This window comes from Lithobates pipiens, unplaced genomic scaffold (genome assembly GCF_037356315.1).
Source record: "Lithobates pipiens isolate NorthernLeopardFrog02 unplaced genomic scaffold, aLitPip1_a1.2 Scaffold_10, whole genome shotgun sequence".
NCBI lineage: Eukaryota > Metazoa > Chordata > Amphibia > Anura > Ranidae > Lithobates > Lithobates pipiens.
Window position 1 is genome coordinate 16,743,336 of NW_027507686.1, and position 27,287 is coordinate 16,770,622.

Sequence of the window (27,287 nt, forward strand, 5' to 3'; positions counted from 1 at the left end):
AGTGGGAGGAATAGTGCCCCATCATTGGTTTCAGTGGGAGGAATAGTGCCCCATCATTGGTCTCAGTGGGAGGAATAGTGCCCCATCATTGGTTTCAGTGGGAGGAATAGTGTCCTATCATTTGTGTTACTGGGAGGAATGACACAAATGATCATTATCATACTGCCATACATTCTCAAATTGAAGGCTTCGAGTTGCTGTGCTGACGGACGGTCCACTGTTGTCACCTCCTTCAGGAAACCACCAACCATGCAGCCATGCCTGGAGTGCATCTAGACAGGCAGTGACTACAGAAGATCAGCAGAACTTATGCCTTGTACACACGGTCGGAAATTCTGACGGAAAAGGTCCGATCGGATTGTCGGAAAATCCGACAGAAAAAATTTGAGAGCAGGATCTCCAATTTTCCCAACAAAAAAAAATCAGATCGGACTTTTTCTGATCGTTTGTAGAGAATTCCGATCGGACAAAGTGCCACGCATGCTCAGATCAAATTACAAGACCAAAGCTATTGGCTACTAGCCTGAACGTAGTCCCGTCGTAACAAACGAACGATCGGATTTTCCGACAACTTTGTCCGACAGTGTGTATGCAACACCAGTTTAGGACAAAATCCGTCTGAAAAAATCAGGCGGATTTTGTTGTCGGAATGTCTGACCGTGTGTACAAGGCATAAGATGCAACATGGGATGAAGAAAAGGTGAAAAAAGCATTTTATTTATAAAAAATAAAAATAAAAATAGGAAATAGTCTACAATACATAGTGTTTTGGCGAACTAAATATCCTTCTGTTAAGGTTTACCTCCACACTGTAAGCAAGGGATTTTGCAGTTGTCGGCTCTCCATGAAGGGAAGCGGTTTTGTCACTTCTCGCTTCAACTACATTTTTGTGAAGATGATTGGATTCACATATTCATCATCTTGTCATAAATTATGGAAAGCTGGAAAATGTTTTAATCTGAACTTCAGAAATGATATGGTAATGAATGCCATGTTCCCCATCCATGCCCCCCGCTCAAAGACAAATCCATGCCTGTGTATTAAATAGATGCATCATCTCGATCTGCAGAGGCTGCAGTTTAATCTGTAAAATATTATCTTTATTAGTTTGGAAGGAATTAGTGGCGTCCATAGAGAGAGAGAGAGAGAGAGAGAGAGTGTGTCAGGACCCCAAGAGAAAGGTTACGAGAGACAATTCAATGGTCCGATCTTCTAATAATAAACATGAAAGGAAAGCTTCATTCTTAACCCTTTCCTCTTTAAGTCCATTCTTAACCACTTCAGCCCCGGAAGGATTTGCCCCATTAATGACCGGGCCATTTATTTTTTTGCGAAACGGCACTGCGTCGCTTTAACTGACAATTGCGCGGGTCTTGCGATTCTATACCCAAACAAAATTTGCGTTCTTTTTTACCCACAAATAGAGCTTTCTTTTGGTGGTATTTGATTATTTTATCACCTCTGTGGTTTTTATTTGTTGCGCTATAAACAAAAAAAAAGACCAACAATTTAACAAAAAAAAAAAAAAAATTATATATTTTTTTACTTTTTGCTAAAATACATATCCAAAAAAAAAAAAAAAAAAAATATATATATATATATATATATATATATATATACACAATATATATATATATATATATATATATATATATATATATATATAAAATGTATTCATCAGTTTAGGCCGATTTAAAAAAAAAAAAAAAAATCGTAATGGGCGTATATTGATTGCTTGATTTGCGCAAACATTATCACGTCTACAAACTACTGGTAATAGCGGCGATCTGCCATTTTAAGCAGGACTGTGACATTGCGACGGACAAATCTGACCCCAAATTACACTTTTTGGGACCAGTGACATTATTACATTGATCAGTGCTATAAAAATGCATTGATCAATGTAAAAATGACACTGGTAGGGAGGGGCTTAACACTGAGGGGGGGATCAAGGAGTTAAGTGTGTTCCCTCAGCGTGTTCTAACTGTAAAGGGCATGGGCTTACTGGAACATGACAGAGATCGCTGTTCCCGATCACCGGGAGCAGTAGATCTCTGTCATGACATCTGGCAGAAAGGGGAAATGCCCTGTTTACATAGGCAGTTCCCCATTCTGCCTCTCCTCACCGCGATCGCAGGTCGCTGGCGGACATCAAGTCCACGGGAGCAGAGGGCACGGTCCCCGCGCCGCACCCGATATCCTCCTTGCACGTACTGACATACAGGTACGTCGGTACGTGCTGGAGAGCCGACCTGCCGCAGTATATCTGCGTGAGCTTGTCGGCAAGTGGTTAAAGTGGTTGTAAACCTCTGAAATAAAAAAATGAGCAAAGCATATTCTTCTATAGTTTGTACTTGCATCAACCTAAGCCACTTAGTGTCATTTCTATCTGCTGTCTTATTCCTCCGCTGTCTATATGAGTCACTCCTGACAGTCTGTGCCGACATTCAACAATCCCAGGAGATGGCCCCGCCCCCCTCCATGCAACACCCAGCTGTGCATGTTTCCCTACAAGACTGTGTATAGGGGGTGTGTCCATTCCTACAACTCAGGTCACAGATTACACTCAGCTCCCTGCTAGATGCTATGCTGTGTCTAACATCAGATCCCAGACCCTGTCTTCTGGAGCTGAGGAATGTTGTGTAGATTCTGTACTTTGAACTGTGGAGAAGAGAAGATGGCAGATAAACAGGTAGAACTTATATAGGAGGATTTGTTTCTTCAAATATAAATTTTTATCATTATTAAAGAGCACATTACAATCAAGGCACAGATACATTAATAGTAAAGAACATCCATGGCTTGATGATTCAGATTATTACGCACTCCAACGTATTCTTGTTTTCCCACATTGCAATCTACAGAGTACGGCTCAGTAATATGGTGTTTGCCGCAATGCAGCTACCACCATCGTAGGATGGTCTGTCAGTTAAATAAACATCTATCATATTGCTGTAGCGCCGGCTCTTGAAGAGCACGCGCTATGTGTTTTGTCATTTAACTTTTCCTGGAATCGCAGTTTTGTTTTGGGTTTAATTACTTTAAATTTTGACCTCAGTACCAGTCTGGCTGGTCTGTATGGTGTTCTGCCTGACCATAGGTGGCGCTGTCATCACTGGCAGGGTCAAGAATGCAGTCTAGTTGGGTGCATTAAGGGTTTACTCTCTCTCTGAACCAGCCCAGTGAGAGTGTCCTGTGCATTCTGGGAGAGGGTACTTAAGGTGCTGACGTCACGTGCTTCGGGGTTCTGGTTCAGAAGTGCTTTCTGGCTGATGATCCTGGACCTCCTGACCAGCCCCCAGGACTCTCATGGCCTGGGGTGCGGATCCACCCGACTACAGGTCTTGGGGCTGGCTAGCCCAAGGCAAAGAAACAGAAAAGGTGGTCCAGTGCTATCTCGGTTTGTGGAGAGGCCCAGCAACTGTGAAGGTATCCAGGGGAGGACTCTTCGGGAGAAGGCTACGCAAGGGTTGGCTTCTCAGCAAGAGCCTGGACAAGTTGAAAGACCCCAAGTGAATTTGGTCTCGTGTGGTATCGCCGGACCAGCTGCAAGATACTGGTACCATACAAGAGTTCTCAAAGTGTTCTACAAACTTTCAGTTTTGCTCAAGGGTTCTATAGCAAGTCTGTGGCAGAGACTTGGTCTGATTGAAACACCCTGTTGGCTGCTAGGCCTGGTGAGAGAAGGACTATCCAATAAGGGTGAGGATCAGGGGCATTGCTAGGTGGCAAAAGGACCAGGGGCTTCAGCCCAGAGTCCAAGCCGGAAACGGGGGGGGGGGGGGATGTGTCGTACACGACGCAGGTTTTTTTTGGCTGGGCTGTGACACCGACTGTAGTGACTTACATACACTAACCTACCTACACTGACGATAGTGACCGACCTACACTCACCTGCCTGACCTACATACACTGGACATATACATACACTAACGGTAGTGACCTACCTACACTGACTTGCCTGACCTACCTACACTGACATTTACATACACTGACATTTACATACACTGACCTACCTACACTGACATTAACACACACTGACCTACCTACACTGACCTACCTACCTGCCATTTGCGCTCCTTCTCTCACTATTTTATAATTACTAACCCCCACCAGACCCCACGGCGCCGCACTGCGCATGAGCGTGAAGGAGCATCGGCGGCGCCGCACTGCGCATGAGCAAGAAGGAGCATCGGCGGCGCCGCACTGCGCATGAGCGATACGCATCAGCGATGTTTCACTGCGCATGAGCGAGAAGGAGCGTGGGCAACGCCGCACTGCGCATGAGCGAGAAGGAGCAAGCGTCGGCCGGTGGCACCTGTGACTTCAATACAGTCACATGCGGTATCGACGTCACACGTCCCGCCGGCCGACGCTTGCTCCTTCTCGCTCATGCGCAGTGCGGCACCGCCGACGCTCCTTCTCGCTCATGCGCAGTGCGGCGCCGCCGACGCTACTTCTCGCTCATGCGCAGTGCGGCACCGTGGGGACTCAGGGCTAGTAATTATAAAATAAATGTACCAGACTCGGGGCTTTTCAGGGACACATTCGGGGCTTCAGCCACTGCTAGCCACCCCCTACCGACGCCCCTGGTGAGGATCCATCTGTGAATGGCTATTCTCTGGATTTCCTAATGTGAGAGACTTTTCCTATTTGAATTAGCACTAAAAATTACCTGGACTTTCCTACCTAAACCCTCTAACCCTATGTTGAGAGACTGTGTTCGTTAACTATTTTTGCAAATAAAAATCCCTTTAAGTAGATCTGGCGTCTTTGCAATTCTTTGGCCATCTACCTCGGGAAACCCCTAGACATACACAAGGTCGAGAAGGTATTGGTAAGCCCAATTAAATCAGCCGCTCCTTCGGGAGTCAGTGCTAAATTGCAATCTGATTTATCTAGTCCCCGGGCCATGTGTGCCCCTCGTTCATAAATAAAAGAGGAAGGTGTCAAGAAGTGAAGAGAGGTATAAATGTAGAAAGTACGAAGGATCAGGTATATTAGATATGTGGATAAAGAAAGGTTTGTAGGGGGTGGGGGAGGTTTAATGATGGGGGGGGGGGGTCCCCGGCAGCAGTAGGGCTACATCCACCAGTGGCATACATAAATCAGGTGTAGGTCGGTTTCTCACTGTCCGAGGAGTGCCACTCCTTCGTCGGATAATAGGAACATGTTCCATAGCCTCCACATCTTATGCAGGCCATACACGGTCGAATTTCGTACAAATTTCCTTTTCAAAATCAGAAAGTTCGTTTTTTTTGTGATCCAATGACGCCGCCATTGATTTTCGAAAATTCGGCCGACCAAGCCTTCAATTTCACCTCATGTTGCTACAGAAAATTATTTTTCGTAGCCGGGAATCTTCTTTTCTCTCTCCGTAAATTTTCTTTTCTTGCACATGCGCATTTTTTTCTCTTATTACATTTCTCGCACGGTTCTCCCATCATTAATTAGAAAATGGTTTGTTTTTCAAAAAATTTCCAACATGTCCGACTCCTCAGATTTGATTGCCGCACGGAAATCGGCCATTGCTGCAGCACCACTAATGGTGCGAAATTTGCACGAAAATTTTTAGATAGGATTTTCGAAAGAAAATTCTTTGGAAATTTGAACCGTGTATGGCCGGCATTAGAGTGCCTCTCTTGTTTTGTCCCGTGAGGAGTAGGTCCTCTAGTTTCTTAATGTCCTCTATTCTGCTAATCCAGGTCCCAATAGAGTGTGGTGTGTCGTTCTTCCAGAATAGGGGAATACAGGATTTAGCCGCATTCAGTAAGTGTCGGATAATTGATTTCTGGTATTGTTTTACTGGAATCTCGTTAATGTGGAGAAGGAAGAAAGCCGGATCCTCAGGAATCTTATAACCTGTGAATTTCTGAGTGATATGTTTTGTAGTTGTCCGAAAATGTTTCAACCGGGGACAGGACTAAAAGAAGGAGTGTCCCACATTCCACCCGGCATCTCCAGCATCTATCTGTGGTATTGGGGTAAAGGTTTTTGCAGTAGTTGAGGTGTATAATACCACCTAGTTAGAATTTTATGGTTGGATTCCTGGGTTTTCATGCATATTGACGATTTCAGGGAGAATCTGAGTACGTTTTGTATTTGATTTGCTGTGAAGGATCGTTGTAGGTCCCCCTCTCATTTCTGTAGAAACTAGAGATGTGGTTGGTTGGGGGGGGAGTCAAGTAACGTATACATCTTAGATAACACTTGTGGCAATGGCCCCTCATCCCGACAGTATTCTTCGAAGGTTGTGAGCGTACGGTTAAAGCGATCGGGGTTTGCTAGGTGATGTAGAAAATAGTGTAGGCCAGGGGTCTTCAAACTACGGCCCTCCAGTTGTTCAGAAACTACAATTCCCATCATGCCTAGTCATGTCTGTGAATGTCAGAGTTTTACAATGCCTCATAGGATGCGTAGTTCCGCGACAGCTGGAGGCAGGGCTGGGACAAGGGGTGGGCAGGAGGGATGGCTGCCCTGGGCACTGTGGTATCATGGGAGGTTCAGGGGCACCACAAGGAGATTGGGGAGGGGGAATTTGGGGGCGGAGGCAACAAGAGGTAAAAATCATTCTAGGAAGGGAAGTCTGGAGAGGTGTGCTAGAAGTGGTGATTTGGGGGGGGGGGGTGATTTGTGTTGAGAGGGGAGGTGGAGGAAGAGGATAGAGGACGGGGGATTTGGGAGTTTTTGCTAGAAAAGGTAATATGGGAGGGTGATTTGTGCTAGGAGGGTACTTTTTTTGGGAGAGGGATTTGTGATATTAGGGATGATTGGGGGGAATTCGTGCTAAGAGGGGAAATTTGGAGAAGGGTAATTTGTTCTGGGAGTGTGGCGAAGGGGCAGGGGTTAGTGATCAGAGGGGAAATTTGAGGGGTAGAGGGTTTATTCTAGGAAGGGGGAATTTTTTTTTGGGGGGGGGGGGATTGTATTGGGAGCATGTGTGGATTTAGAGGATTTGAGCTAAGCATGCAGATTATCGCTCAATTTTCAGGGGTGGGGGGGATTTTTGCTGTCACATAATGCTCGTACATCATGGGGGGGGGGGGGCACAGTTTGGCATGTTCGCCCTGGGCTCTAGATGACCATGTCCCGGCACTGGCTGGAGGGCCATAGTTTGAGGATCCCTGGTGTAGACGGATAGCACTCCAGAAAGACAATCGGAAGCGACCCGTCTCCGCCATCAACGTCTGTAGGGGAGACCACTTGTTCCCCTCCAGGAAATGGGAAGCGCGGTCATGTCCCGCTTGGGCGAGCATCCTGTATTCCGATTTTCCAATTCCTGGGGGGAACGCTGGATTACCCATAATGGGGAATAATGGAGATTCTTTATTGGAAACAGAGGGCGAGATGGTTGTTTTGGAACCCGTTTCAAGAGTGCTACCTATGATTGGATGACTTTTTAGCTTCGGAGATATATTATCAAAGCACCACATTGCTCCTTTCAGGAGGGTCTCAGTCTGGGCCTGCTCCAATTGTGTCCAAAGTTTATTCTTGTAGTGCCTGCTCCAGTCTATAATTCTTCCCGGGTGGACAGCTAGGTAATAGTTACGCAGGTCGGGCAAAGCTCCTTTCAGGAGGGTCTCAGTTGGGCAAAGGTCGGGCAAACCTCCTTTCAGGAGGGTCTCATTTGGGCAAAGGTCAGGCAAAGCTCCTTTCAGGAGGGTCTCAGTTGGGCAAAGGTCAGGCAAAGCTCCTTTCAGGAGGGTCTCAGCCGGGCAAAGGTCGGGCAAAGCTCCTTTCAGGAGGGTCTCAGTCTGGGCAAAGGTCGGGCAAAGCTCCTTTCAGGAGGGTCTCAGTTGGGCAAAGGTCGGGCAAAGCTTCTTTCAGGAGGGTCTCAGTTGGGCAAAGGTCAGGCAAAGCTCCTTTCAGGAGGGTCTCAGCCGCGCAAAGGTCGGGCAAAGCTCCTTTCAGGAGGGTCTCAGTTGGGCAAAGGTCGGGCAAAGCTTCTTTCAGGAGGGTCTCAGTTGGGCAAAGGTCAGGCAAAGCTCCTTTCAGGAGGGTCTCAGCCGCGCAAAGGTCGGGCAAAGCTCCTTTCAGGAGGGTCTCAGTCTGGGCAAAGGGCGGGCAAAGCTCCTTTCAGGAGGGTCTCAGTCTGGGCCTGCTCTGATTGTGTCCAAATTTGTTCTTGTAGTGCCTGCTCCAATCTATAATTTTTCCCGGGTTGACAGCTAGGTAATAGTTACGCAGGTCGGGCAAAGCTACTTTCAGGAGGGTTTCAGTCAGGGAAAGGTCGGGCAAAGCTCCTTTCAGGAGGGTCTCAGTCTGGCAAAGGTCGGGCAAAGCTCCTTTCAGGAGGGTCTCAGTTGGGCAAAGGTCGGGCAAAGCTCCTTTCAGGAGGGTCTCAGCCGGGCAAAGGTCGGGCAAAGCTCCTTTCAGGAGGGTCTCAGCCGGGCAAAGGTCGGGCAAAGCTCCTTTCAGGAGGGTCTCAGTCTGGGCCTGCTCCGATTGTGTCCAAACTTTATTCTTGTAGTGCCTGCTCCAATCTATAATTCTTCCCGGGTGGACAACTAGGTAATAGTTACGTGGGTCGGGCGAAGATAGTCCACCGTAATGTTTTGGTAATGTGAGGTAGCGCCTGGGTAGCCACGGTTTCTTAGTCCATATAAATTTGAGTGGGCCTGTTTAAAGTATTGTGATGGTATTTTTGTCGGTAGGGCTTGTAATAGATATAGAAATTTGGGTAGTATACACATCTTGAGTAGATTACATCTACCAAACCAAGAGTGCAATCCTTTATTCCATCTGTCTAGTGTGGTCCGGGTCTTGGTCAGTAAAGGGGGGAAAGTTGAGTTCAAAAGTACGGGATAGATCCTAAGGTATATAAATGCCCAAGTATTTCAGAGCTGAGTTCGTTCCACCTGAACCCAAACTTCGCCTGTAGGGCATACAGAAGGGCAGGTACCACTCCAACTCCCATTGCCACTGATTTGTCAAAATGAATTTTCAGGTCAGAGAGCGAGGAGGATTTGTTTCATCTCTGTGTACTATCCCTGAGGATAGTCACTTCGCTGGGTATATGGAAGGGTTTACAACCACTTTCAGTTGTCCAGGATCGCTTTACTGCACTGTAGATACTCGGAGTCCAGGGGCGGACTGACCATTCGGGCACTCGGGCACTGCCCGAGGGCCCCATGCCACTAAGGGGCCCCATCAGGGTTGCCTGCCAGATTAAAAAATCTTAAAAAAGATTATAGTTGCCCCGCCTCTCTAGTACCTTTTCAGTGTGTGTATGTGTGTATATTGTGTGTCTGTGTGTGTATACTTTATGTGTGTGTGTGTGTGTGTATACTGTGTTGCCTCATAATCTATTGCCTGGGGGCCCCATAATCTCCTATTGCCCGGAGGCCCCATAATCTCCTATTGCCCGGAGGCCCCATAATCTCCTATTGCCCCGGGGCCCCATAATCTCCTATTGCCCAGGGGCCCCATGAGTTGTCAGTCCGCCCCTGTCGGCGTCTGCAAACATCCTCCTTTTCTCATTTTGATGTTGTTGACCAGGTTGACATTGTTTCACCCTCTTTTTTTGGTGCTCCTAATGACCATTCTTAGGGCTGGTTCACACCACAAAATCGCACTCCGTGCCGAATGTGTTAATGCATGCGCATTTTTAACGTGTTTTTGGTGCATTTAGGATGCATTCCAGGTCCTCCCCCCTGTACTGGGGTCCGGTGCATTTTTTTATGCATTTCAGTGCATTCCGGTGCGTTTTTTGATGCGTTTTACCGCGTTCCAGTACAGTCCAGTGCAGAAAAAATGCAGCATGTTTACTTTTTTTTTTTCCTGGAGAGCCCCGGAACTGACCTCGCTGGTGTGAACTATGCCTTTGGAGTCCATATAACCTACTTTTCATGCATTTTTGATCCAGAAAAAAAAAAACACACAGGGCTGCATGCGGTGTGAACTGGCCCTTACTACGACAAAAAGTAATAAGAAATCCAAAATTGTATGATTGCTACTGGTACAGAAAGAGAGAGAAAATCTTCCAATGGGGACAACTATCTAAGGGCCAGTTCACACCATAGCACTCCAGATGCTTTTCTGCATGCGCATTTTTGACAGGTTTTTGATGCGTTGTTGGTGTGTTTTTGATGTACTGGGGTCTGGTGCATTTTTTTAACTTTCAAAACAAAGGGACAGCTTACTGTCCTTCAGGCCTTAGAGGGGCCAGACTGTGGCCAGTGGGAGAAAAAAATGCCCCAACATCAGTGGGAGGAATAGTACCCCATCATTGGTTTTATTGGGAGGAATGGTGCCTCATCATTGGTATCAGTGGGAGGAATAGTGCCCCATCATTGATATTAGTCAGAGAAATGGTGCCCCTTCATTGGTATCAGTGGGAGGAATTGTACCCCATCATTGGTATCAGTGGCAGGAATAGTGCCCCATCCTTGGTTTTATTAGGAGCAATAGTTCCCCATCATCGGTATCAGTGGGAGGAATGGTACTCCATCATTGGTGTCTGTGAGAGGAATGGTGCCCCATCAGTGGGAGGATTAGTGCCCCACCATTACAGTCTGTGGAAGGAATGGTGCCCCATCATTGGTGACAGTGGGGGGAGTAGTGTCCCATCATTGGTATCAGTGGGAGGAATTGTACCCCATCATTGGTATCAGTGGCAGGAATAGTGCCCCATCCTTGGTTTTATTAGGAGCAATAGTTCCCCATCATCGGTATCAGTGGGAGGAATGGTACTCCATCATTGGTGTCTGTGAGAGGAATGGTGCCCCATCAGTGGGAGGATTAGTGCCCCACCATTACAGTCTGTGGGAGGAATGGTGCCCCATCATTGGTGACAGTGGGGGGAGTAGTGTCCCATCATTGGTATCAGTGGGAGGAATGGTTCCCCATCATTGTTATCAGTGGGAGGAATAGTACCCCACCATTGATGGCTGTGAAAGGAATGGTGTCCCATCATTGGTGACAGCAGGAGGAATAGTGTCCCATCATTGGTGTCTGTGGGAGGAATAGCTCCCCATTATTGGTGTCAGTGGGAAGAATAGTGTCCCATCATTGGTGTCAGTGGAAGGAATAGTGTCCCATCATTGGTGTCAGTGGAAGGAATAGTGCCCCATCGTTGGTGTCAGTGGAAGGAATAGTGCCCCATCGTTGGTGTCAGTGGAAGGAATAGTGTCCCATCGTTGGTGTCAGTGGAAGGAATAGTGTCCCATCATTGGTGTCAGTGGGAGGAATAGTGTTCCGTCATTGATGTCAGTGGAAGGAATATTGCCCCATCATTGATATTAGTCAGAGAAATGGTGCCCCTTCATTGGTGTCAGTGGGAGGAATTGTACCCCATCATTGGTATCAGTGGGAGGAATAGTGCCCCATCCTTGGTTTTATTAGGAGCAATAGTTCCCCATCATCAGTATCAGTGGGAGGAATGGTACTCCATCATTGGTGTCTGTGAGAGGAATGGTGCCCCATCAGTGGGAGGATTAGTGCCCCACCATTAGAGTCTGTGGAAGGAATGGTGCCCCATCATTGGTGACAGTGGGGGAGTAGTGTCCCATCATTGGTATCAGTGGGAGGAATAGTGCCCCACCATTGATGTCTGTGAAAGGAATGGTGTCCCATCATTGGTGACAGCAGGAGGAATAGTGTCCCATCATTGGTGACAGCAGGAGGATTAGTGTCCCATCATTGGTGTCTGTGGGAGCAATGATGCCCCATAAATTGTGTGTGTGGAAGCAACAGTGCCCCATTGGTATCAGTTGCAGGAACAGTGCCCAATCATTTGTCTGTGGGAGGAATGGTGCTCCATCATTGGTATTAGTAGGAGGAACAGTGCCGAACCTCGTCCAGCAGTCCAGGAATTTGAAATCCCGCTCTTCTCCCTCTTCTCCATCATCACTTCCAGGACAGACCAGATTGATTCTGATTGGTCAGCGCCATTACGGTGGGTGTTCCTAGACAGGTTACATTTGCAGGCAGAGCATCCTAAGTAACACCCACATGTGACGTTGATCCTCCCTGATTGAAAAAAAAAACCTGAAATACAATAAATGAAAGGGGGCGGGCCAGAGACAGTAAGGCTGAGGAGAAAAGTGCTAAATGGTGCTGGGTGTCTTCCATCCTGGAAATTTGGCTAGGCTCTTTCTGACTTGCTGCAGCTTCCAATGCACATCGGACAAGCTCATAATGTTCCTTAGAACCTCCTTTAAGGCTCAGTTGAAAAAAAGGCTCAATGTGAAAAAAAACTTTTTTTTTATAGCCACTAATAGGAAAACACATCGCTATGACTTCACATAATATGTATCGTGTTTCTTCGTCTCTCTATGCTGGTCCGGCTTTTCTTTCCAGGTTTTCATTTAGGGAGCGGTGTCACTCCGATGATACATAACACAATGCCTGTAATCCGGAGCCCTCCGCGGAATGTTTGTGTGTGGGAAATGATGGATAATAATACGCTGTTAGTGGAGACGAGAAAATAGCTGATGTTCCCATTTCAAGAAATCAAGACAAGATTTCCGCTCGGTTGTGTTTTTCAAGGGAAAGAGTCAATGCATGCTTACCAATTATCCTATCAGAGTGCGGGCAACATAAAGCCGAACTCCTGGTTACATGGTTAAAGGGTTAGATCACTTTTACCCCCCCCCCCCAAAAAAAAACTGCCTAGGGGCAGGTAGGTAAGGGGCAATAAAAAGAAACTGTGCAGTTTGGACCAAAGTAAAAACAAAAAATGGCGCCCTTGCTGTAGGTGCTGGCCGTTTACTTACCTCCTGAAGCCTGGCCAAAAAACTCGCAAAGATGGCATCATCCTGTCCTGCCTTGTTGCTAGGACGTTGCTATGACAATTGCAGCCAATGAACATTACAAGCATGCTATAAGATAGCAAGCAGTCAGAATAGTTGCTAAATTGTAACTAGGGCTGCACCGATATCGATGCCGATACTACGCGTTTTTGCATGAGTATCGGTACTCTGATACCTGAAACTGATACTTTCAGGTTCGATTATTTCATCCGTCAGCGGGACTCCTCCACTGACAGCTGAAATGTAAAAAGCAAAAAAAAAGCTGGCGATTATCGGTTGGTAAAACGGAGCTCCACTCAAAAGGGGAAGCTCCATTTGTCTGCCTCCTTTTTGGGGGGGGGGGGAGCGAGTTCTTGGTTTTGACAGGTACCCGCTCCCACTTTCGGTTCACTACAACAACGCGGCGAAGTGAGCCTGAAGTTTGGTTCCCCCCCCCCCCCCGCAGCTGGCCCATTCATAGAGCGCAGTGCGATTCGTGCACGCGCAGTAGGAAACAAATCTTCACTGCCGGTTTCCCTTAGCTGAGACGGCGATTTCAAGAATCGGCTTGGGTGAGGACACCGCTGCACGGCTGAACAGGGTAGTGCCCTAAGGCCCCTTTCACACTGGGGCGGAGAAGGCGCCGGCAGTAAAACTGGGGCAGTTTTAGCGCCGTTTTGGCAGCGGTATTCGGCCGCTAGCGGGGTGGTTTTTACCCCCCTGCTAGCGGCCGAGAAAGGGTTAAAACAACCGCAAAGCACTGCCGCAGCCGGCGGTGTAACCGAGCTGCCCCATTCATTTCAATGGGCAGGAGCGGTATACACACCGCTCCTTCACTGCTCCAAAGATGCTGCTAGCAGGACATTTTTTTACTGTCCTGCCAGCGCACCGCTCCAGTGTGAAAGCCCTGGGGGGCCTTCGCACTGGAGTGTGAGTAGTGGCTCTTTCAGGGCACTTTGCAGGCGCTATTTTTAGTGCTGTAGCGCCTGCAAAGCGCCCTCAGTGTAAAAGGGGTCTTATAATAAAAGTCAGCAGCTACAGTATTTATAGCTGCTGACTTAAAATTTTTGGAGGTGGGGGGTTAACTCCGCTTTAGGTTGCGTTCACACTAGAACATGCAGCGGCTCAGAGCAGGAGTCCGGTGCGTCTCCATTCACCGTTTCAGGTCCAATTTCAGCCAGAATCTTGGGCTGATTTTGGGCCTGAAACAGACCAAAAGACGCACAGGACTCAATGCAAATCGCACCGGGGCCTCTGCGGAAAGCCATAGAGAGCCGGTCACAATCTCCTGCTAAGCGAATTGGATGCAGAAAAAACGCATCTAAACAGCCTAAATTAACTCCCTATTCTCCTTCTCCATTTAATTATTATTTTCCTGCTTATTTTTTTTTGTACACTTCTATTTTATAAACTATAAATAATTAAAAAAATTTTTTTGTTTGCTTTTTGTTTGCTTTGTTTGTTAATATTTTTACACTTTTAGCATATATGTACACATTTCACATTGAAAAAAAGCGCAAAATAAAAAAAAATTTTTATTTCATTTGTAAATGACTTTTCAATGCTTTGTACCATTGCTGACAGCTGAAGTGTAAATGACGCCCCAACAATTGGAACTGCAAACAAAAAAACAAGCAGCCAGGCAATGTTTATCAACAAGGTTGCTCGGCTCCTGAAACATAAAGCTAAAAAGAAACATTGTTTCTTTCTGTTTCTTCATCTACAGAGCAAAGGGATGAACTTCGATCTATAGATGAAGTCAGTTTTTTAAAGCAACCTGTCAAGTAAAAAAATATTTATTTTTTTTTCTGTTTTTTTTTTTATTGCAATGTTTATCAACAGGGTTGCTCGGCTGCTGAAAAAATAAAGCTAAAAAGAAACATTGTTTCTTCTTGTATCTTAGCCTTAGCCTTAAAGTGGAAGTAAACTCTATATCGTTTTCAGCCAAGGAAGCTGCCATCTTTGCCTCTGTTTAATCTTCAACTGCTATGGTGCTGCACATGTGATTCGTTATGACACCAACCATTGGATGGTTTGATAGTTTGGCTGAGAGCACAGCCAATGTGCAGTTAGCATTCCCGGCATGCCTTTTTTTTTTTAACTGTTTAAATCCATGGGTTTACCTCCACTTTAAGGAGCAGGGTGGCTGTGTCCTTAACAACCGATGACTCATTCAGCTGTCAGTGGGGTTCCCCTGTTGACAGCTGAAGTGTAAACGAAGTCCCGACAATTGGAACGGCCAAAACAAAAAAAACAAGGAGATGGGCAATGTTTATCAACAAGGTTGCTCCGCTGCTGAAACACTAAGATAAAAAGAAACATTGTTTCTTTTTGTATCTTTCTGTTTCTCTATCTACAGATCAAAGGGATGAACTTTGATCTGCAGATGAAGTCAGTTTTTTAAAGCAACCTGTCAAGTAAAAAAAACAATTATTTTTGTCAGTTTTTTTTTTTCTCTGTTTAACCCCTTATTAACCCTTAATTTACTCTAAACCACTTAATCAACTCCCTTTTCTGCTTTGCCATTTAATTATTATTTTCCTGCTTATTTTATTTTTTTTGTACACTTCTATTTTACAAACTATAAATCACTGAAAAATGTTTTTTTTTGTTCGCTTTGTTTGTTAATATTTTTACACCTTTAGCATATATGTACACATTTCACATTGAAAAAAGCCCAAAATTGACAACAACAAAAAAAAGTATATCATTTGTAAATGACTTTTCAATGCTTTGTACCATTGCTGACAGCTGAAGTGTAAACAAAAAAGTTGCGGTAGGTAGCGGTATTTGGTAGCAGTACTAACAAAAAAAAAGGTACTTGTACTCGTTGTAGGAAAAAATTTTATCAGTGCATCCCTAATTGTAACCATTATTGCTTAAGACCCCAAGGTAGAGGCCGGTCTGATGGATTTCCTGCTCTTTGGAAGCCTCATTTCCGCGGTGGACCCCGTCGCTGTGCTGGCCGTGTTTGAGGAGGTTCACGTCAATGAGACCCTTTTCATCATCGTGTTCGGAGAGTCTCTGCTGAATGATGCCGTGACCGTGGTAAGTGCTGCATGCACCAAAGTTTTCACCCCATTTTCCTGTGATAGAACAAAGGCACACAGTGTAGGGGGCCGCGCACCCACTCAGCTGTCAAACTGGGAGCAGCAACTGCGTCCGTGCAGCTGCTGCATCCCAATAGACATGAATGGGGCCGCCTGCATGGGAATGCATGGAACACCTGTGCACCCCTGCTGGGCAAACCCGTCCCTCACATGGGCATACCTGTGCGAACGAGGCCTAAAGCTCCGTATTGGTTTTGCCACCAGTATGAGAAGACCCTTAAAAGACGTGGGATGAGAGGAGTCCCACACCTAAGCACCAACCAAGAAAGCTGTGACACCTCATTGGTTTTCTAAAACAGGGCTATCCAAGCTTTTTAAATGAATGGCCAGTTTATTGTCCTTCAGACTTAAGGGGGCCGGACAATGGGGTCAGTGGGAGGAATAGTACCCCGTTATTGGCGTCAGTAGGAAGAATAATACCCCATCATTGGTATTAGTGGGAGGAATTATGCCCCGTCGTTGGTGTCCATGGTTGGAATAGTGTCTTGTATTTGTGAGAGGAACGCTGCTCCAAGGACTGGAGTGAGTCTGCTGGGGTGCCCCCCATTGCAAGCTACTTGCTCTGGGGGGTCATCAGCAGGACTGAGGGGCCAGGAGCGCTGGCAGGGGACCCGAGAAAAGGGGTATTGGGGCTGCTCTGTGCAAAACCATTACACAGAGCAGGTAAGTATAACGTATTTTTTATTTTTTTTTAAAAAAGACTTTAATATCACTTTAACCACATGCCGACCTGCTCTCGCAGGTATACTGCAGCAGGTCGGCTCTCCTGCACGAACTGACCTACCTGTACCTCAGTCCGTAAAAGCAGGATATCGGGCACATGCCTGACCGGCGGTCGCAGGAACGAGAGGCAGAACGGGGAACTGCCAAAGTTATTCCCCCGTTCTGTCAGAGATCTACTGTCCCCAGTGATCCGGAACAGTGATCTCTGTCATGTTTCAGTAAGCCCGTCCCCCCTACAGTTAGAACTACGCTGAGGGGACACACCTAACCCCTTGATCGCCCCCTAGTGTTAACCCCTTTTTTACATTGATCGGTGCATTTTTATAGCACTGATCAATGTAATAAATGTCACTGGTCCCCAAAACGTGTAATTTGGGGTCATATTTGTCTGCCGCAATGTCACAGTCCTAAAAATCACAGATCGACGCCATTACAAGTAAAAAACAATAAAAGTCCCTAAATCTTTCCCATGGTTTGTAGACGCAATAACTTTTTTTTTTTTTTTTTTTTTTTTATAAAAATATGTAGAAAAATATATATCGGCCTAAAACTGATGAATACATTTGTTGTTGTTTTTTTTTGTCTTTTTTTATATATATTTTTGGATATGTATTATAGCAGAAAGTAAAAAAATATTTTTTTCTTTTAAAGGTTGTTGGTGTTCTTTTGCTTAGGGAAAAAAATAAAAACCGCAGAGGTGATCAAATACACCAAAAGAAAGCACTATTTGTGGGGTAAAAAGGATGTCAATTTTGTTTTGGGTACAGCGACGCAGTGCCGTATCGCAAAAAATGGCCTTTAAGGGGCAAATCCTTCCGGGGCTGAAGTGGTTAAAGCGGATTTCCGCCAAATTTTTTATTTTTTTTAGAAGTCAGCAGCTACAAGTACTGCAGCTGCTGACTTTTAAGATATTGACACTTACCTGTCCAGGGCGCCCGCGATGTCGGCACCGAAGCCGATCTGTCGCTCGGCTCTCGGGTGGACGCGCCGCCATCTTGGGTAAGGGAATCAGAAAGTGAAGACTTGCGGCTTTACAGCCTGGTTCCCTACAGGGCATGCGCAAGTCGTGCTGCGCGATTCCACTGGTCCTTCCTGTGTTCTGGGACCTGTGTGTCTCCCAGAAGACAGAGGGGGGTGGGGGGGGGACGGAGGAGGTGCCGGACATGGCGTATATATCCGCGGATACTGTGGCTATCTGTGCCTGGATGTGGGAGCAAATACCTGGATTAGACAGGTATCTGCTCCCCCCTCAAATGTGACACCAGAGGGGCGGAGGATTCCGAAAAGCAAAAGTAACATTTTGGGTGGAACTCCGCTTTAAGTGTTTATTGCTGGGTTTATATGTTTAAATGTGTAGTTTTCATTACAATCATCTCTGGTGATCCTTTCATGAAGGTCCTTATTCAGCACTCCCTGTTTTAGATTGACAACGCTCTGTCCTGTCACCCAATTGTCCTTCTGTGTGTCACCCAAGCTATAGACATAGACTACAAGTGGCCATTCCAGCACGCATTGCGCAGGCATGGACCACTGTTGTCATAATCAGGAAATCTAACCTGAGAAATGCCGTGCAGCTATTGCTGGGGTGCATATAGGGCAGAAAGGGGCTGCATGAGATCTGCAGCAACAGGTGACAACAGAAAATGAAAAATAAAGTGAAAACAAGTATTTTATCCCTTTCATGACTAAGCCTATTTTTGGCATTTGGTGTTTACAAGTTAAAATCCATATTTTTTGCTAAAAAAAACTACTTGGAACCCCCAAACATTATATATATTTTTTTAGCAGAGACTCTAGAGAATAAAACGGCGATTGTTGCAATATTTTATGTCACACGGTATTTGCGCAGCGGTGTTTTAAACGCAACTTTTTGGGAAAAGGGACACTTTCAAATATTAAAAAAACGAAACAGTAAAATTAGCCCAATTTTTTTTGCATATGTGAAAGATAATATTACGCCGAGTAAATAGATACCAAACATGTCACACTTTATAATTGCACGCATTCGTGGAATGACAACAAACTACGGTACCTAAAAATCTCACGCTTTAAATTTTTTTTTATGGTTACCAGGTTTGAGTTACAGAGGAGGTCTAGTGCTAGAATTATTACTCTCGCTCTGACGATCGCGGCGATACCTCACATGTGTGATTTGAACACCATTTACATATGCGGGCGCGACTTCTGTATGCGTTTTCTTTGCTTCGCGAGCTTGCAGGGACGGAGGGGCGCTTTAAAAAAAAAATTTTTTTATTTATTTTATTTATTTTAAAAATAATAAATTATTTAAAAAAATAAAATAAAATTTTTGATCACTTTTATTGCTGTCACAAGGAATGTAAACATCCCTTGTGACAGTAATAGGTGGTGACAGGTACTCTTTATGGAGGGATGGGGGGTCTAAAAGACCCCCCATCCCTCCTTTTACACTTCAATGTATTCAGATCACCGAAAACGGCGATTCTGAATACTGTATATTTTTTTAAAAACCAGCGCCATTGGCAGCCGAGTAAACGGAAGTGACGTCATGATGTCGCTTCGTGTTTACTATTAGGAGACTGGAATGAAGCCGCTTATGGCTTCATTCCAGTCCCTGCCCAGCAGCCGAAGGCATCTGATCGTGCATCGGTGCTCCCGATTGAGCGGGAGCACCAGTAAGAGTGGCGGGAGGGGGGGGGGAGGCACATCGGTTGTTATGGCTGGATAGCTGATCGCCCGCTGTAAAAACAGTACCAGGATGATGCCTGCAGGTGCGGGCATCATCCCGTATAACCCCGAAAGCCAAGTACGCACATCTGCGTACGCTCGGCGGGAAGGGGAATATCCTATGTAGTGCTTTAGGCAAACTGAACGTCCTCCATTTAAGGTTTAGATTTTTTTTTAATCTGTTCTCATTATAATTAAATTGAGACATTTTGGAAGTGAGCTGCCCTGCTGGTGCCATCCTTTATTTATCGGCATTGAGTGACACGCAGACCTCTTCCGTTCTGTCGCGTTGCACTCTCTTGGCTGAGCCATCTATAGGATCATTATTAGTATCAGATGGCACCCGAGCAGGAGGCCAACTGCTGCAGTTATCTGTGAGAGTACATATCGCATGCGCTGCTAGTATACAACAGATGTATCCAAACTGGCAGTAAGTACGCAACGACTGTGCAGAAGGGGCGATGCTGCTTGCGGGACGTTACCGAAAAGTCCTGCAAGCAGCATCTTAGGGGCGGGTTCGGGAGCACTGTATGTAGCGTCCCCAAAATCGTCCTGCCCATTGGCAATGATTGGAACGATTCGGAAGCGCCGCAGCACTGGAGTTTTTAACCCCTTCTTTGGCCGAAAAGCACCATACCGTATAACGGCGCTAAAGCTGCGGCTAAAATGAGCGGCGCTTTAGCAGGGCCTGTCTTTAATATTGATTGTACCCTGGGCAAAAATTTTCTTAGGGCCCCCTCTCCCCATGCCATTTCGCTCTCCACCTTCTCTGAGACATCCCATAAATAGCAGCTAGACTTAAAATCAGTTTACTGTATCAGTTCAGGCAGCGATTGCGATTGGTTGCCAGAGGTTACAGAATATCATTACTGCTTACTGACTGGTTTCTAGAGGTTACAGCACTCCTTAAGGCTCACTGATTAGTTGCTATAGGTTACAGCACATTTCTGCTTGTTGATTGGCTGCTAGAGATTGCTGTACAGTAATACTGCTCACTGGTTGCTATAGGTTACATCACATCTTCTCCTCACTGCAGGGGGGCATGATATACCTATGAATGCTGCCTTTATTTACATATCAATGCAGTTGGCCTCAGCGATTTACATATGCATGTCACTGCTATTTACATATGAATGCCAGTATTTACATGTAAACACAGGGTCTGCGGGTGAGTCATCTGTACACAACAATAGGGCAGAGCTGGGTAGCATTAGTAGCAGCACAGGACTAAAATTTCAAGGGACAAGGTAATGTAAACTGGGATAGTTGGCAAGTATGAGGCAGCTGCTTTGGGCCCCACAACAATGACAGGGCCCAGGGCAGCTGCCCCTTTTGCCCTGCCTTAAAGACGGCCCTGGCGATGCCGCAGCTCCAGTGTGAGAGGGGTCCAATCAGGGGCGGACTGACCATTTGGCCACTCGGGCACTGCCTGAGGGCCCCGTACCACTAGGGGGCCCCATCAGGTTTTTTTTTACATCTGTCTCTAAGCCCTTGTACACACGGTCGGACATTCTGACAACCAAATCCGTTGGATTTTTGTCAGACGAATTTTGTCCGAGGGATTTTGTCCGAAACTGTTGCATACAGGCGGTCGGACAAAGTTGTCGGAAAATCCGATTGTACATAATGTAGTGACGTTATTTCGTTAAGACGGGACTACGTTCAGGCTAGTAGCCAATAGCTTTGGTCTAGGAATTTGATCTGAGCATGCGTGGCACTTTGTCCGTCAGAGTAGGCTACACATGATCGGACTATGTCCGATCGGAGCATGTTGTCGAAAAATTTTATAGACAAGTTGGAAAACTTGGCCCGTCGGATATTCCGATAGAGACTACACACAGTCGGATTATCCGACAATACGGTCCGATCGGACACATTCCGACGGATTCTCCGACCGTGTGTACAAGGGCTAAAATGTTCCTTACCGACATCCTTTTGGTCTAAAAATCCCGAGATTATAGCTGCCCCACCCCTCCAGTACCTTCTCAGCCAATAGAAACATGTCTGTGTATACTGTGTGATTGTATACTGTGTGTGTTTGTGTATACTGTGTGGCCCCAAAATGTCTGATTGCCTGGGGGGGCCCCATAATCGCCTATTGCCCGGGGGGCCCCATGAGTTGTCAGTGTGCCCTGGGTCCAATTATTCCACATTGAGTATAACCAGCATGTTTTACTGTTTATACAGACTGATTTTACTGTTGTGGGTTTAGTAACACTTTAAAAAAGGAAAAGGTCATTTTTAATAACATACAATTACAATATGACTTGTGTTACAATCGTATATTATTATTATTATTATTATACAGGATTTATATAGCACTAAGTATTTACGCAGCACTTTACAACATAAGGGCAGTACGATTACAAAACAGTTTAATACGGGAGGAATCAGAGGGCCCTGCTCATCAGAGCTTACAATCTAAGAGGGAGGGTCAAGAGATACAAAAGATAATAATTGTGGGGGGGGGGGGCTGACGGAGAAAATAAATGTACAGTTATTAGGTGGGGGGGGGGGATAGGCCTCTCTGAAGACACGAGTGTCAGAGATTGTCTAAAAACGAACAGGGTAGGAGATAGGCAGTGTCACGTACCTGGTTGGAGAGCCCAAGCGTGCAGGGAGCGGCGCCTCGTAAGCCCCGGCTCGAGAGCCCCTGGAGATGGGAACAGGGATTCAGGAGTCCGGAGGGCACAAGTGCCAAACTGGTCAGCTGGTAGAAGAGACCGGAGCAGATGGTGGACCGGAGCGGAAGGTGCAACCAGCGCAGGATGCTGGACAGGAACTGCTGGACGGCTGGCACAGGCGAACAGGCAGGAGCTGCGGAAGTAGTAGTCAGAGCAGGTCCGTAGGCAGACTGGCAGAAGTAGTCAGGAACGAGCTGGGTCGGCAACAATCGGGCAGCAGAGGTACGAGGCAGAAGGCAGAAGCGTGGTCAATCAGGCAAAGGGTCGGAGGCAGGCGGCAAACAGGCAAGGTCCAGGAACAGGCCGGGTACAGAATCAGGAACAAACACACAGGAACAGATAGCAGGAGTCACGGGAACGCTGCAGACAGGACAGCACAGAGGAGCAGGAGCAGGTCCCTTAAGTAGGCAACTGGGCGCCAAGAACGGTCGCACGGTACGTCTACGTACCCCCGCGGGTGACCGTGCTCCCGTTCGTGACCCCGCGTACCCGCGTACGCCCGTTCGGCTCGTCGCGCACCCGCGTGCGCCCGCTCGTGTCAACGCGCACCCGCGTGCGCCTGTTGGGGACTATGTGCACTCGCGTGCGTTCGTTAGCGCCAACCCGCGTCCGAAGGCACCGACGATCCCCTCGTACCGGGAACCTGCGGGTAAGTCTTACTTGGGTGACCGGGGTGGTGGAACGACCGTGACAGGCAGTTTGGGGTAGGGAGTTCCAGAGGATGGGAGAGGCTCTGGGGAAGTCCTGGAGGCGAGAATGAGAGGAGGTGACGAGGGAGCTGGAGAGCAAGGAGGTCTTGGGAGGAACTAAGAAAACGAATACGCAAAAATTATTATTATTCATATTTTTTTTGTGTTTTTTATTTATTTTTTTTGTCATGAAAGCGGCGTTACCTTTTAATAAAACCTTTATAAAACTAAGTCAATATACTCAGCTGCCCGGAATCTCATATTATAGCGGAAAAATACAGGTTGATTAAACTGAACGCAGATATGTAATGTTTGTCTAGAACACGGATTAAACCTTTTTTTTTTATTTATTTTTTTTCCTTCCCTGGCGAGTAATTGGAATTATTGATCTGTTTTTCCTCGCTCTTTATTTGCGGTGGCGTCACGCGGAGACGTCGTGCTCTGGGGGTGTTGTGCGGGTTTGAATGGACAATAAGGTGGCGCTTTCTGTAAAATAGGACAATGTTCGCATCACAGAAGAGTTTTTTATGACAACCCTAAAGCAACGAGGCCGTGCGTTATCATCATTCAGGGGGTAAAAAAAAACAAAAAAACAAAAAAAGGAACATTGTTTCCTTTTCAAAGAAAAATAAACTAATTTCAGTCCTCATCTAACCTGAATAAATGCCCCCCCCCCCCACCATCACCTGTACCAGGATGTCGGTAGATGTTCCCCAGCAAGGAATCTCCTAATTATACTGTATACCGATTCACTAAGATCTCACATAGGAGGTAACTTTATTTTAAATGTCATTTTCAGTCCTTTTTTTAAATCTGCAGCTTTCATTAAAAAATACTGCCATGAAAATCCTTGTTCAGGGACTTCCTGTTATAGGGTGACAACGCTTTGTCCCCATCTCCCAATTGTCCTCCTTTGTTGTCAACCCCCTTGCTTGTCTGATGGAGACTGCAACCAGCTGCAACCATCTGAGGCACCGGTGCTGGGAACCTGGGCTGGTGCAAGGATTTGTATCAACAGGCGAAGATGCCCCCCCCCCCAACCCATCACCACCATCCTCTTGCTATTGCCTATAAACCAAGCTGGTACCTCCTTCACATTGCATCCGTAATGTGATGGGGCGCAACGTGAAGGACGTCACACCCCTGAGAAAATGGAGCTGTGCTGAACTTCTACTAAACAGCACCGCATAATGGGAGGGGGGTATGTATTCCTCGCTTCCCCTCACTGGCCACAGGCAGGTGAGGCCAACTAGAACTTCCAATGGTTGGGTTTCCCCATTATCAAACTCCAAGATCACCCCCTCCCCCTGATACTCCCACCCTGATCACACCACTAGATAACCCCCACCCTGATCACACCTGTCCAGATTCCCCCACCCTGATTATACCCCCACTCTGATCACACCACTAGATAACTCCCCCCCCCACCCTGATCACACCTGTCCAGATTCCCCCACCCTGATTATACCCCCACTCTGATCACACCACTAGATAACTCCCCCCCCCCACCCTGATCACACCTTTCCAGATACCCCTACCCTGATTACACCCCAGATACCCCCCCACCCTGATTACACCTCCCCAGATTCCCCCACCCTGATTATACCCCCACTCTGATCACACCACTAGATAACTCCCCCCCCCCCCACCCTGATCACACCTTTCCAGATACCCCTACCCTGATTACACCCCAGATACCCCCCCCCCCCCACCCTGATTACACCTCCCCAGATTCCCCCACCCTGATTATACCCCCACTCTGATCACACCACTAGATAACTCCCCCCCACCCTGATCACACCTGTCCAGATACCCCTACCCTGATTACACCCCAGATACCCCCCCACCCTGATTACACCTCCCCAGATTCCCCCACCCTGATTATACCCCCACTCTGATCACACCACTAGATAACCCCCCCCCCCCCCCCACCCTGATCACACCTGTCCAGATACCCCTACCCTGATTACACCCCAGATACCCCCCCACCCTGATTACACCTCCCCAGATTCCCCCACCCTGATTATACCCCAACTCTGATCACATGACTAGATGATACCCCCACTCTGATCACACCACTAGATAAACCCCCCCCCCCCCCACCCTGATCACACCTGTCCAGATACCCCTACCCTGATTATAGTAGTGAGCGGTTGACATTTTTACTCATTTACAGCTCTGAAACTAAACAAACTGACATTATAACCCCCCCCCCCCTTTGCCCCGCCCCCGCCCCCCGGATACAGGGAAACCTGCTATATGTTTTAATTGGGCGCATTCAGTCATTTGAACATCTCCCCGTGTTTAATCAATATCCTGCATGTCAATTACTTACTTTTATTTTTTTTCAAGCTGTAAAGCGCGCGGTCCTGTGGGGGTTGCTGAAAACAAAACAAGAACGCCGTGATCGATGGCGCCAATTTATATTGTACGGGGGTCTCTGCGGCTCCTTAGAAGTCGGAGTTCTGTATGCGCGGCGCTGTGCGCGGCTCTCTTTATTGTGCTTTATTATCCCAGCTTCCCCAGCGGCCAAGTGCTGCAGGAAGACCGACCTGAAATGTACGAGAAGCGTCACCCCGCCGCAGTATTATGGGGGAATTTCCTTTATAGCTTGGAGAGTATAGAAAAGATACAGAAGGAGGCCGAGTGAGGGAGAGACGGATAGCCGTGTTTTGTTAAAGTGATTGTAAACCTCAGGCATGAAATATGAACAAAGCACATCCCTGTATGGTGTGTACTTGTCTCAATCCAGAGCACTAAGTGTCATTTATGTCTGCTCTCTCATTACTCCATCATCTGTGCAAGTCACTTCTGACAGTCTACCAGGCAATCCCCAGAGACGGTCCCGCCCCCCTTTCCAGCAGGTGATTGATAATCTCAGCTTTGCATGGTTCCCTTTAAGACTTTGTAGAGGGGGTGTGTCCTATCCCTCCACTCAGGTCTCAGATTACACTTTCAGCCATTGCAGTCAGTGAAAGCAGCATCTGCAAATAAGTCTGTCAATTTTACCAGAAATCTTGTGAGTGGATAACTTCCTCTGCTGCACTTCTATCAGTTAAATTGTTCTCAGCTCTTTTTTTGAGATCTACAGAACCCCTCCCCCATAAACTATAGGGATTGGGGGGGTGTATTTTGTAGTCTGAATGATGCTGTCCTTGGGTGACAACGCTTTTCCTTCATCAATACAGTACACTGAGTAGGTGTCACCCTAGGGCAGGAAGCAGCGGCCGCCCCCCTAATCCATGCACCGGCCCCAATCTACATGCAGGGCACTGGACGCATGGATTTCAATGGGGTTTTTTTCATTTTTAGAAGCACATGATTAGAGCCTGAGGCTCTAATTGGTTTTAAACAAGTGTGGGCTTGGGGCGCAGAGCAGTGCGCCACTGAGCCCACCCAGTTGTATGATATTAGCGAATTAATATTTGATATTGTCTTCCTGATTCTCTTCCCGGCAGTGTTAATTTTGGCAGCAAATTTCGATTTAGTTTTAGTCTTAGTCTTAGGACTAAAATGGCATTTTAGTTTTAGTCCCATTTTAGTCTTCTGCAATTGTTTTAGTTTTAGTCGTATTTAGTTGACTAAATCTCCAGTACATTTTAGTCGAGTAAAACTCATTTTAATGGGTGATTAATGGTAATTAAATTGTAATACATTAGTTTCTCTTCTCGAGAATTTCCAAACTCATTATATACTGCTATACTATCAACATGCACTACAGACCAGTGTTCATTTTGAAGTCAAATTTCAGTTTAGATTTAGTCTTAGTCTTTTGACTAAAATGGCATTTTAGTTTTAGTCTTATTTTAGTCGTCTCAGTTATTTTAGTCTTAGTCGTATTTTAGTCAACTAAAATAGTATTAATTTAGTTCGACTAAAATGTTTTAGTCGTTTAAGTAGACGAAATTAACGCAGCTTCCTGGCCAATCCTGGCTCAAGAAGCGGGGTCCTGAGACTAGCTTGGCCTGAGAGGAGAAGCAATCCTATTGGCCGCCGAGGAGGAGGAGGGGGGAGACGCAGGGGAGGCCACGCTGGCGCGAAGCTGAGGAAGGAGGAGACGCAGGGTGAAGCCGCCGCCCACTGCCCAGAGGAAGCCCGCCCCCTAGATCGGGTAAGGGGGAGGGGGGTTGCGAGAGACCGGAACCGACCCCGACAGGGGGGTGGGTGATGGGCAGATTGCTGCAACCCCCCCCCCCCCCCAAAAAAAAAAGATATATACCACCAGCCGCCACTGACGGGAAGTGTGTTACTATCAGGATCCCCAGGTGGAAATAGAGGGGAGCAAAGCCTGAAAAATAGGAAACTGATTTAATGATTGGTAAGCTGCAATATATAAGATTTTTCTTCTTGGGTTTACGTACGCTTTCACATTCCTTTGGGGATTTATTCGATTGTGAGGAGAGTTTATTCTAGGTCTTATGAAAGTTATTTCAGTTCCCGTGATACCAAATCTTGTTTTATTGACTGTAATAGTCAATTTTTGTTTTGATTCTGATGATTTTTAATTTTGTACTTTTCCAGGCCTTAGTAATCGTCTGGGAGCAAGTGGGCCTCACTCAGAGTTAAGACGGGCATACACTATATTTTCAAATGTATTGGGACGCCTGCCTTTACACGCACATGAACTTTAATGGCATCCCAGTC

General features: G+C 46.6%; 1 protein-coding gene across 1 annotated transcript in view; it reads left to right on the forward strand.

Moving 5' to 3' along the window:
- The window catches only part of SLC9A5 (solute carrier family 9 member A5), a 161,045-nt gene that overhangs the window by 26,381 nt on the left and 107,377 nt on the right, over positions 1-27,287 (forward strand). The window contains exon 3 of the mRNA XM_077451806.1: positions 15,616-15,779. Within this exon, the coding sequence (XP_077307932.1) occupies positions 15,616-15,779 (164 nt within the window). The remainder of the gene's footprint in view (positions 1-15,615; positions 15,780-27,287) is intronic.